This window comes from Oncorhynchus keta, chromosome 4, assembly GCF_023373465.1.
Source record: "Oncorhynchus keta strain PuntledgeMale-10-30-2019 chromosome 4, Oket_V2, whole genome shotgun sequence".
Classification (NCBI taxonomy): domain Eukaryota; kingdom Metazoa; phylum Chordata; class Actinopteri; order Salmoniformes; family Salmonidae; genus Oncorhynchus; species Oncorhynchus keta.
The window spans coordinates 74,250,402-74,263,371 of record NC_068424.1 but is presented as its reverse complement, the minus strand read 5'-3'; the positions used below and the strand labels follow the sequence as shown (position 1 = coordinate 74,263,371).

General features: G+C 43.7%; 1 protein-coding gene across 50 annotated transcripts in view; it reads right to left on the bottom strand.

Annotated features, from left to right (window-relative positions):
• LOC118384065 (ephrin-B1-like) overlaps positions 1 to 12,349 on the bottom strand; it is a 189,086-nt gene extending 176,737 nt beyond the window's left edge. For all 50 annotated transcript variants that reach the window (XM_052515410.1, XM_052515436.1, XM_052515445.1 and 47 more), the window contains exon 1: positions 11,295 to 12,349. In XM_052515410.1, coding sequence (XP_052371370.1) covers positions 11,295 to 11,413 — 119 coding nt within the window. In that variant the 5' untranslated portion in view covers positions 11,414 to 12,349. The remainder of the gene's footprint in view (positions 1 to 11,294) is intronic.
• Positions 12,350 to 12,970: the final 621 nt, after the last annotated feature.

Genomic DNA, 12,970 nt, shown 5'->3' with positions numbered 1-12,970 from the left:
ACAACAGCATATAAAGTCATTGAAGTCATCAGAATGTTGATTCAGCAGACAGTTGCTGTTGAAGTGAGAAAGGCAGGGATGTTCTCAGCAGGGATGTTCTCAGTACAAATGGACACAATACAGGATTGAACATCCAAAGACCAGTGCGCAGTAGTTCTGCGATATGTCACTGATGTTGTCCACGAGAGACTCATTGCAGTCATTGACTGGACATTACTTTGTGGACCTTGTGAAACAGACCCTTGAAGATGGACATAGATATCAAACAGTGTGTTGGTAAATGTGTTGGTAATGCAACAGACTAAGCAGCTAATATGCAGGGACAATACAGGGGCTTCTCTGCATCGCTCACAGGAGACTCCTAACCAAGTACACATGTGAGGTTACTAACATGTCCTCAACCTTGTGCTAACTGACACCACTGGGTTTGTTGTGGCAAGTCAATCCCTTTTCTCACTACTGAATGACATTGCAGTGTTCGTTTGAGATTCCTACAAGCGCATGAAGCTATGGGAGGAAACCAGTGAGGACAGGAGACACAGACAGCTTGATGTAATTGGTGAAACATGCTGGTGGGCCAAAGACGAGGCCTAAAGGAAAGTATTTGGAAGCTTTGCAAAGCCTGACCAGATGTGGTCATCACTATGGAAAGAATTGAACAGGATGTGACCATAAAACCTGCCATCCGAAGCAGGACCCAAGGGGTACAAGGATGTTCTCCTAAAGTATGAAACCATAATTATAGCTGAGGTTTTTCTCAGGATTTTTGAGCAGACGTCCCCTCTCTCTAAATACTTGCAAACAAGTGGCATGGATATCGTAAACAGCACAGCACTTGGTGGCGGGAACGGAGGATAAACTGAGAAAGTGTGCCCGAGACTTTGGGGGTGTGAAGAGGGCAGCAGACGACTTTGTTGATTGGGCCATTGTCATTCTGGAGGAGCAGCAGGACTGTGATGCCGAAGCTCAGACTGCTCTCCCAGAGAAGAGAGGGAAAAAAGAAAAGAAAACCAGGTGAGTTGGCAGAAGACGAGCCCATTGCTAATGCAGACATGGATTACAAAATCAAGAGCCACAATGTGGTACTGGACACTGTTGTTGAAAGTATTTACTGCCGTTATGCAGCAGATGCAGTGCTGTGTGCAGATGTCTCCTGCATGAAGCCAAAGCATTTTCCTGAGATCAGAGAAAAGGGCCTTCCAAAGACAGCCATGAAGGAGCTCAGCAAATGTTTACTGGAATTTGCTGAACATGCCACTGTTGAGGCATTGCAGGCTGAACTGATCAGCCTTGCACAACAGTGGGAAAGACTGAAACGGTCACCATTGGAGGAGTACAACACCGGGGCCGCCGCCGCCAGTGATGAATCAGGGGAAGGCTTTGAGGATCCTGGTGAAAGTGTGGAGTTGGTGAGCAGAAGTTGTTCTACATGTAAAAACTGCCCAATATGCTGCTATCTTCTCCTGTCTCAGTACATTCTGCTCATGGATGCGTATCACATCATTGGTTTGGGCTAAAAGTTCCTCCTCACCCTATCCATCACTCTGGTGGCTTGCGAGAGGACCTTCTCCACCCTGAAATTCATGACGAACCGACGAACCGCCTAAGAACCTCCCTCACTCAAGAGAACCTTGAAGCGTTCCTTTTGATGGCAACAGAGGAGGAGATTATTATGGGACATGACAAAGATGACATCATTGACAAGATGGCAGAGAGCAGTGAGTTACTGAGCCGCCTACTGGTTTACTAGTGGTAATCACTTCCTGGTTACTCTGAAGTAGCTATGCTATGACTCTTCCTTATCAGGGTGAAAGAACATTTGCTGTGCGTTAAAGCTTTTGTACAGAGGCATGTTTTTGTGACTTTCGTATTATACTTGCAGTTATGTAGCCAATGTTCAGTTTCATTGACTCAGTGTTTAGATGTGTTTATGTTTGTGCTGTTTGCTTTATGGACACCAGTGAGTGAACATTGTAATCTATATTTTTTTGTAGAGGAGTGCTTTTTGACTTTTGTATTATAATTACTTACATTGTTGTAGCTTATGTTCAAGTTCAGTGAATGTGTGAAGTTTTTAAAATGTTTTTGATATGCTTAATGCATGAATATAAAGATAATAATTTGAACATTTGAGCTAACTCTGTATATCTCATTCTCTTTTTAAAAAGTGTAGGCTAATTGTTTTGTATGTCTAGCCTTGTACATTTGAATGTGCTATGATTGGTGTATTCCTAGTGAGTTTATGAGGGTGCACCCATAGCCATAGCATACTTTGAAAACTCAGTGTTCAGATCCCGTAACTTGTTGGTCAGTCCCAAATGTTTGTATTTTGTAATGTGGATAACTGTCGTCCCAAATTAACATAGTGGCCAAATGTATAACTAGTTTGGTACCCGTTAGATCAACAAATAGGGTAGCCTACAAAATTAGCGGTCTGGTGGTTAGCGTGAAGAGGATGGCCTGGGATGGAGTCCAATTCCCGGCCTAAGTTATTGTTTCAGTCCACCCCTGATGTGTGTGTTTTGGGGACCTTTAACAGAATGTGACTGGCAGAACAGAATGCATCCCATAACATTTTAACATGGAAATAACTATTCAGCCTACAGTAGCAGCCAATGTGTGGGGTTCAATGTCGGCCTACATCCCATGAGACTTTTGAAAAAATCATGCAGGGCTTGACATGAACCTGTTTATCCCATTGTCCTTCAGACAAGGTGACTGAAAATATTGTTGTGTTGTTTGATGCAAGAAACCACTTTACAAAATAAAATGCCTTATTATTCCCATACCATTATTACAGAGAATCAGACAAATTATGCTACTCTCTGTCTATTGGCTACTGAGCTTATTCAAGCCTGTCTCAAAATACAACACTGCCACTTTAAGACAAGAAAAAGCTCTTTACCTGACTCGCTTTTCAAAGACGTCTAGAAATGTACACATTTTGTGCTCTTGTAGGAAGCAATCACTCCTCCATTGCTGGCCATAAATGATCTATAACTGGGCTAATAACTCAGTAACTAGCGAAGGATATGAACAAAATGTGGACACGTGGCTACATGCAGCTCTTGCTTTGATCTCAAAACAAGCACATCTACACATGACCACAGCTGTATACACAGTCCAGTTCAAATGGCACAGATCCATATATGGCAATGGAATATAGGCCTACTGCAGCTCTGGTTGGTTAGGCCGCACCGGTCTGTGTAGACTATGGACTGAGTCATGCATCTGTCTGTGTAGACTATGGACTGAGTCATGTAGGCTGTCTGTGTAGAGTATGGACTGAGTCATGCATCTGTCTGTGTGAGTGTTTGAGAGAGTGAATGTAGGGCTGGTTGGTATAACGCATTTTACCATATACTGTATTTTACTATATACCAGTATTGATGCACAGACCGGTATGGATTTGACTTTATCTTTTGTCTTTTGTTACCAAGTTGTGGCTAAAATAAATTGTGTTAGCTGCTAATGCTAATCGCTAGCTAGTTAGCGTACTGAGTCAGCACAAATGTAGCTAGCTAATACAGCCTAATACCAGTGCTGGTGTAGGCCTAAATCAGCATGTTGTTTGAGCAACAGTATCTTCTAAATCAGAGAGGAATAGACTAAGCATGAATATGTTACTAGATGAAGAGAAAACCCTTAGTGGCACTCCAGTCTCCTTTTCACCTCATTTATCACCTGATTTACATATTGCTGCTCAATATGGCAACCAGAGAATGGGGTAGCTGCAGCTCAATATGACTACCAGAGAATGGGGTAGCTACAGCTCAATATGACTACCAGAGAATGGGGTAGCTGCAGCTCAATATGACTACCAGAGAATGGGGTAGCTGCAGCTCAATATGACTACCATAGAATGGGGTAGCTGCAGCTCAATATGACTACCAGAGAATGGGGTAGCTGCAGCTCAATATGACTACCAGAGAATGGGGTAGCTGCAGCTCAATATGACTACCAGAGAATGGGATAACTGCAGCTCAATATGACTACCAGAGAATGGTGTAGCTGCAGCTCAATATGACTACCAGAGAATGGGGTAGCTGCAGCTCAATATGACTACCATAGAATGGGGTAGCTGCAGCTCAATATGACTACCAGAGAATGGGGTAACTGCAGCTCAATATGACTACCAGAGAATGGTGTAGCTGCAGCTCAATATGACTACCAGAGAATGGGGTAGCTGCAGCTCAATATGACTACCAGAGAATGGGGTGGCTGCAGCTCAATATGACTACCAGAGAATGGGGTAGCTGCAGCTCAATATGACTACCATAGAATGGGGTAGCTGCAGCTCAATATGACTACCAGAGAATGGGGTAACTGCAGCTCAATATGACTACCAGAGAATGGGGTGGCTGCAGCTCAATATGACTACCAGAGAATGGGGTAGCTGCAGCTCAATATGACTACCAGAGAATGGGGCAGCTGCAGCTCAATATGACTACCAGAGAACGGGGTAGCTGCAGCTCAATATGACTACCAGAGAATGGGCGAGTGGGTGTGGAAAGGAAAGTAGTGGGCGTGTGGAAAGGAAAGTAGTGGGCGTGTGGAAAGGAAAGTAGTGGGCGTGTGGAAAGGAAAGTAGTGGGCGTGTGGAAAGGAAAGTAGTGGGCGTGTGGAAAGGAAAGTAGTGGGCGTGTGGAAAGGAAAGCAGTGGGCGTGTGGAAAGGAAAGCAGTGGGCGTGTGGAAAGGAAAGCAGTGGGCGTGTGGAAAGGAAAGTAGTGGGCGTGTGGAAAGGAAAGCAGTGGGCGTGTGGAAAGGAAAGTAGTGGGCGTGTGGAAAGGAAAGTAGTGGGCGTGTGGAAAGGAAAGTAGTGGGCGTGTGGAAAGGAAAGTAGTGGGCGTGTGGAAAGGAAAGCAGTGGGCGTGTGGAAAGGAAAGTAGTGGGCATGTGGAAAGGAAAGCAGTGGGCGTGTGGAAAGGAAAGCAGTGGGCGTGTGGAAAGGAAAGTAGTGGGCGTGTGGAAAGGAAAGCAGTGGGCGTGTGGAAAGGAAAGTAGTGGGCGTGTGGAAAGGAAAGCAGTAGGCGTGTGGAAAGGCGTAGGTGTGACAAAGCGCTCTGCTATAGGTTAGACGATTTTGACTGAGCTGTGCTTTTTTCCCTCCTGTTTCTTACCAGGCAACTACTGTACACTAAGCTACCATACATTACATTGAGCTACCATACCACAACAGTTTGCACTTCTGTTATGAAGCCACAGGATGAGTCTGAGTCATATTTCACTGTTATTTTTACACAACAATGATTGTACATTTAGGATTAAAAGTACTGATGATGGGTGTACTGTTGCTTCATGCGTTATATGTGTGTGCTTCGTGTGACTGTCATCCTGATACTAGGTAGATGTTGTCGGACAGTAGTGAGGTCAAGCAGGACGTTCATGCCCTCGCCATTGAGTAGACTGTATGTGCATGTATCAAGGTGACATCTAGATAGTTATCAATATTAGTTATTTCTTGTATAGGCTGCTATCCTACTTGAACTAAAAAAAATGGCCATATTAGCGTCCTCCTGAGTACCACCGTCAGGTGTCAGGTCAGCAGGCCTGTCCATACAACACAGGTGCACTAGTGGCCTTCTTATCGACTCGTCTTGCAGCCTAATCCGCCACGCAAAATGGTCTTGAGTGGCAACAAATCTGCACAATAGCTGATTCGCTTTCCATACACCCCCTCCTTTCCATACACCCCCTCCTTTCCATACACCCCCTCCTTTCCATACACCCCCTCCTTTCGACACACCCACTCGCCCGTACTCATCTCCATATTGGGTTGCTTTTCAACAGGAAAAGTACAAAAATCACTAGAGGACATCTTGAATGAAGCCAAAGATTATAGGGTCCCACTCCCCTGGGAAACACTGACCAACACTTTGGTTCTTACCCTGTCACAATAACGCCTCAATAGAGATTAGTAGGCTATTCTAATTCCTAATTCTATGAACGCCTCCCTGGCTTTTTCATTCGTTGTCATGTTAAACAACACTGTATTCAAAGTGGCCACTATTACCCACTGGGCCCAGACTGATTGAGTCAATGTTGTTTCCACGTCATTGTAATGAAATTATGTTGAACCAATATGGAGTAGATGTTGAATTGACGTCTGTGCCCAGTGGGTACATTCTAACTATATAATTAGAATAATCATTCTATTTCCATGATTACAACAGTTCACCCAATTGTTTTGATCTAAATCCAAAGTCAAATCGCAATTGCAATATTTGGTTAAAAATAACGGCTAGATTTTCTGCCCATATCGTGAGGCCCTATGTGCCAGTGTGTAAATGATCTCAAATTAAATCAATTTCTGGTTGAAGTTGAATTGAACAGTGTCATGACGTTGGCCTGGGGGTAGGTTTATGACAGTCATAAATACCTCTTCCCCCCTTTTTCCTCTCTCTACCCTACTGATGTTACATTTGCAAATCCCCTTGGTTAACATAGAGATTCTGGGAACATTAGAAGGTGTGGGGAAATTAACTATATTCTGGTAATCCGACCAATTGAACACATGCAGTGGTACTTAATGGATATGATGTCAGTTCGATTGTCATCTGAGACATTCTCATCAATGATAAGATGACATAAACTCTACAGTGGAGAGTCTACACATCAGAGTTATCGGATTCACATGGAATTGTTGTTCAATTTAAATGTTTGAATATGAAATTATTTGTGATGGGATAAAATGTGCTTTTAGCTTCTAAAATGTGAGATTTGGGTTTTCATAATGTAGGGCTCTGCTCAATCAGTGGCTCGCCCCTGTGAAGGGACATGGGCTATAAAACTTTTCAAACACGCCCTCCTTTCCCTTCCTATATAAAGCCCTTGACGACAATATAACCTCCTTTTCCGAGGATGTGAGGACGACGGTCCGATGTCAGAATGGTTCAGATAATAACTACAGAACGAAGCCAACATCAGCGTGAGCTTTGGTTGCGAATGGTATGAACTTTGAACTCTTATTCACTACAGAAGTGATACCTCCTAGCCGTTGAGTTAGCAACAGCAGCTGCAAATGCAGGTTAGGAAGGAACAGAGTGAGTATCCCATCTACCACACAACAACGTTACTACAATGTATCTAATTGACCACCAGAGACATTCTTCAAAGGACTCGGTTTGGCAACACGGCCTTCCATCTACCACCAAACTACTGAAGCGCAGCTCAGAGTAAATATTTATTGCATTTTCCTTTTCCAAATGGGCGGTAATTTAGAATGCATAAGATACTGTATTTACAATAGCACAGCTTCGCCCTTTGTTCCTCCGTCTTCCCGCTCTTTCACTCAAACCCAGCCCTTTTCTTTTGTGTAACTAGCTGTCATATCTGTTGCGCCCGCTAGGGACGTTGTCCTTTATGACATAATTTGTAATCAAGTTATGATTTAATTATGTGTATGTGTAATTCTGTGTGATTAGTTAGGTATTTAGTAAATAAATAATTAAACCCAATTTTACATTGCTGATTCAACTTGTTAGCCAGGGTTCGTGCAGATAACCAAGAATTTACAACTTTCAGATGAGACTGAATTAAGATGACGATTAATATTGACTGCAATTGATGTAAAATATTACTAGGTCTGTAAGAGTTTATTCGGAAGATAACAGCTCTATAAATATTATTTTGTGGTGCCCCGACTCTCTAGTTAATTACCTTTACATGATTAGCTCAATCAGGTAATATTAATTACGGAGAAATTATTTTATAGACTAGCATGTCATATCACTTAATCCGGCATAGCCAAAGACACAAACAACAGTATAAAACAATCAGAATGGAGAATGACCCATCGAAATCACTTAGAATGTATTTGTTGCCACCCAAGGATCAAAAACATAAAATACTGTCATATTGTAAAAAATATTGTGATATGATATTTTGGCCATATCGCCCAGTCCTAAGGGAACGTACTGTAGGTTGTAATCTCATCGATCAACATCTCAGCCATTACCCAATTATCCACGCTGAAATGTACATCTCTCTCTCTCACTCATTCCATTGTAGAGCACTGAAGCCCACCCTGAAGTACTGAGATGTTTAATCCCAATTAAATCGGATGTATAAATAAAGGATATTATTTAAAAGCACCAGCTCACAGTCACCTAACACACACAACATAGGAAACCCTATTCCCTCCATAGGGCTCTGGTCAAAAGCAGTGTACTATATAGGGAATAGGGTGTCATTTGGGATGCATACATATACTGAACAAAAATATAAACACAACATGTAACGTGTTGCTCCCATGTTTCATGTGTTAAAATGAAATATCCTGGAATTTTTCCATAAACACAAAAAAGCGTATTTCTTTCAAATGTTGTGCACAAATTTCTTTACATTCCTGTTAGTGAGCATTTCACTTTTGCCAAGATAATCTACCCACCTGACAGGTGTGGCATATCAAGAAGCTGAATAAACAGCATGATCATTACACAGGTGCACCTTGTGCTGGGGACAATAAAAGGCCAATGTGTGCAATATCACACAACACAATGCCACAGATGTCTCAAGCTTTGAGGCATGCAATTGGCATGCGGAATGTCCACTAGAGCTGTTGCCCGAGAATTTAATGTTAATTTCTCTACCATCTACAATGTCATTGTAGAGAATTTGGCAGTACGCCCAATCGGCCTCACAACTGAAGACCACGTATAACCACGCTAGGCCAGGACCTCCACATCTGGCTTCTTCACCTGTGGGATCGTCTGAGACCAGCCACCTGGACAGCTGATGGAACTGAGGAGTATTTATGTCTGTAATAAAGCCCTTTTGTGGGGAAAACCCATTCTGATTGGCTGGGCCTGGCTCCCAAGTGGCATCCCAGTCAAATGAAATCCAGAGAGTATGTCCTAATTTATTTATTTAAATTTACTAATTTCCTTAGATGAACTGTAACAGTTTCCTGCTGCGCATCAGCTTGGCAATGATCACCCGAGCATTCAGAATACTCTGTCCATTCTCCATATTTATTCTATTAGCTGTAATCTACGGAGGTCAGCGGAGGGAAGACGGAACAGGGGAGGGGAGGGAGAGGATGGGAAAGGAACACCAGGAGTTTTGTTCTTCTGCCCTTGCCACTGACATATGGACCCTAGAGGTCAGACAGAGTAGAGGTCAGACAGAGTAGAGGTCAGTCAGTGACACTGACCCCACAACAAAGACCAGACTTCACTGATCAGTTGACATTGGTGGTCACAAAAATGCACACTGTTGTGCTGGTGCATTGCCAATCACAGTTAGTTAGGCCTAATTTATAATTCTGAATGTCATGAGTCTGCAGTTAAATCATGAACCTGGGATATTAACAATTAATACCTTGTGCCTTTACCAAATGCGGCAGAAATTGATTTCCATAAACGGGCCATGTGATGTGGGTGTAGAGAGAGAAACTCAGTCTAGTGTGAGTGATAAATGTTACCAGAACACATTATTATACTGCCAGTAGCCTCGATAAGGCTCTCTGAAACAATAATTAGGAAAGTGTGTGTGCTTGCAGCCCTAGCATGCTGCTCAGCGCGTGCACAGGCACGGCTTTCTCTGTCGCCAGGGAATGTTCAGAGTTCGAGACAAACTGGAGAGATGTTTTATTTCCTTGAGGGAGTTGAGCGAGCTGGGAGCTAGCCTACAGTACACCTAGACCCACCACCGTTCGCCGGTGGCTTTTCCTCTCATTCCACCATAAGGTGGGGTGTTAGAGAGGAAAATACAGCACACATTGGGCCTCTGTTATAGCTTAAATCAGGGGTCTTCAACCTTTTCTTGCCCAGGGACCCCCTCCCAGGCAAAACCGCGACCCAGGGACCACCATCATACGTTAGAAATTGCGGCAGGTAGCCTGGGAGGTTAGACCGTTGGACCAGTAACCGAAAGGTTGCAAGGTCGAATCCCCGAGCTGACAGAGTATAAATCTGTCGTTCTGCCCCTGAACAAAGCAGTTAACCCACTGTTCCTAGGCCGTTATTGAGAATAAGATTTTTTTTCTTAACTGACTTGTCTATTTAAATAAAGGTGAATGAAATGGCAATTCTAAAACGAATAGATTTGGATCGTTTTTCATTATTTTGACCTCCCCATTATGTCATTGGAGGTGGAAGTGTAAACTCTAAACATAGCCTATTAACTAGAAAGGTAACTCTAAACACACTTTCTCTAAATGCAGCTGTTTATCTGGTTAAACAAAGGTTAGGGTTACCTGCTGCACTGGTAGCCTATTTGCGGGTGCTTTTTCTGAAACTTTTTCAGAAACAATATCACATACGCCAGTGAGTGTAATGTGCTCAACATTAGGAGTTGAGAAGTAAAGTTGACATCATTAGAAAGAAGATATTCTCCTATTTCCAACTATCCGGTATATAATTCAAAATTCGTTTATGTTGTTGCTAACGATTTTCATTTAAAAACAAAATTAAATAAAAATGTATTTTTTCCACTTTAGAATTGTTCAAGAAAAATACATGGACCCCCTGCAGTACCCCTGGCTGAATACCACTTGCTTAAAGCTATAATCCTTGGTTATTACATCAATGTTTTGGATTTATAAACAGGGAAGGAATTTATGTTTCTTTGGGAACTCGCCAGCTGGGCTAGTAGACTGTAATTTTTACTAGCCCGGGTCCTAAATCTGTGCCATGTAATATTTGAAACGACAAAATGTCACTAGCCAGGCTAGCATATTATCTTAATTTACATCCATGCTTAAAAATGAATGATTACCTATATACCCATTCATTCTTGAAGAATATAACTTCTAAATGCCTGATGAGCGTACCCCATCAGAACCGAAAATATAGCGTAAGTCTGATTTTCTACAATATTTGTAAAACAAAGTAAACATAAACACTGTATAGACTCGAAACATGGTTAAAACTATAATGTTGATATAATGAACGGTCAGTTCTTACATCCATAGCTCTGTCTATTCATTTGAGAGTGTTTACATTTCTTACAATTCTCCCTCAGCTTTTTACCAAAACAGATACGTTGGCTTTGCTATTGTTATCGATTAAAGGCTTCTAGCTTTAAGGAATGTGCCAAATACACAATGCTATCCAGATAATATTGTAATACTGACTTCTGATAGTATTTCTGACACGTAGACTAGGTTTACATTCACCTCCAATCTCAAGACACAACTTTGGGTAAGAAAAATTGCCTACAGGCCAATGCGCATCATGGGTGCCAACTTCATTGGAAAATAGTGAATTTGAATAGTTTTTTAAGTTACACTACTCCACACACACAGCGAATTTGTCAAGCTTGACACTCTGTTGAGTTTAAAGACACTTACTTGGCATTCTGAGTGCTCCACATTATAGTTTCCAGTAATTTGGCGTCAGAAGGTAACGTCGACCTAAATACGAAGATAAAGATCCAGAGGTAACACTTCAAGCACGCGACCCCAGTCATCCTCACAACCGGGAGATAGAGCGAGTGGAGGAGAGAGTCTGACCGGCCGTGCGCGTGGCAGGGGAGCAGCCGCTATCTATCGCTTTCTTCTGTGGCTCGTGTGTTTGTTAGTCGGGTGCATGTGAGGTCGATGTTAGATACATGTCCCTCTGTCCAGTATGTCTTCAGATCCTCGTTTAGACCTGTCTTTGGTTGAACCGTCCGCAAAGCGCGCGTGTCAACAGCCGTTGAATCTTAATTCCGGTTTTGAGTGTTTCAGGGAGGGAGGAAAGCCGATGTGATCCGTTGTTGACCTGTAGCTGAGAAACCGGGGAAGTTCCTTCTTCTGGTCTTTGTCCCTAATGTCACACCGACTCGGTTCCTCGTTAGATCAGGAAGCCTATGCCGAGGTCTCTTTGCAGCCTGGGCTATTATTGCGGTCAGAAGGGTAGCCTAACGGCAGATGTCTTTGTCAGAGGAATATTATCACCCAGCAAAGCTCTCTCTCTCTACCCGTCGCTGTATTTCATAGAATAGATGACAACACGTATCCATCATTTAGAACTCCATCAGCAGCACCCCTGACATAACACACTTTAACCGTCTCTTCTCCTCATTCCTCCATTCTCCTCTCTTCCCCAGAGCGGAGTAACTGCGGTGAGTCAACGTAGTAAATATTTCCTTTCCTTTCATCCGCTGCGCTCCCGCTCTCCTCTTCTCTATTCGTCCTAGAACATTTGAGAGGTCCGATTGAGCTGGAGCTGTATTCCTGCACGCACTGCCCAGATGCCTCCATGCAGCAGTCGACCGGTCAGTAGCTATGTCCTCTTTGTCCCTGAGTCTAGAGTTATTTATTGTGCAGTAGGCTAGTAGACGAAGGACGCACAGTTAGAAGAGGTCTAGTCTACCAAGGGCCAGAACTGCTCTCTTCCTCTGTCTCTCGTTCATTGCGTGGAGCCCGACGTCCACTGGTTTGAGTCTCTCCTCGGGCTAAACAGTTGTACGGTAACCTGACGCCCGGGTGCGAAAGGGACAGCCCACCATGTCAGCCACCGCAACCAATCAGATAGCTCGGTCCGAACTCCAGCAGCAGTGTGTGTGTTGGTCCGGTCCATTACCCCTGTCCATTACCCCTGTCCATTGCCCCTGTCCATTACCCCTGTCCATTACCCCTGTCCATTACCCCTGTCCATTGCCCCTGTCCATTACCCCTGTCCATTGCCCCTGTCCATTTCCCCTGTCCATTACCCTTGTCCATTGCCCCTGTCCATTGCCCCTGTCCATTACCCCTGTCCATTTCCCCTGTCCATTGCCCCTGTCCATTACCCCTGTCCATTACCCCTGTCCATTGCCCCTGTCCATTGCCCCTGTCCATTGCCCCTGTCCATTGCCCCTGTCCATTACCCCTGTCCATTGCCCCTGTCCATTACCCCTGTCCATTGCCCCTGTCCATTACCCCTGTCCATTGCCCCTGTCCATTACCCCTGTCCATTGCCCCTGTCCATTGCCCCTGTCCATTGCCCCTGTCCATTGCCCCTGTCCATTACCCCTGTCCATTTCCCCTGTCCATTGCCCCTG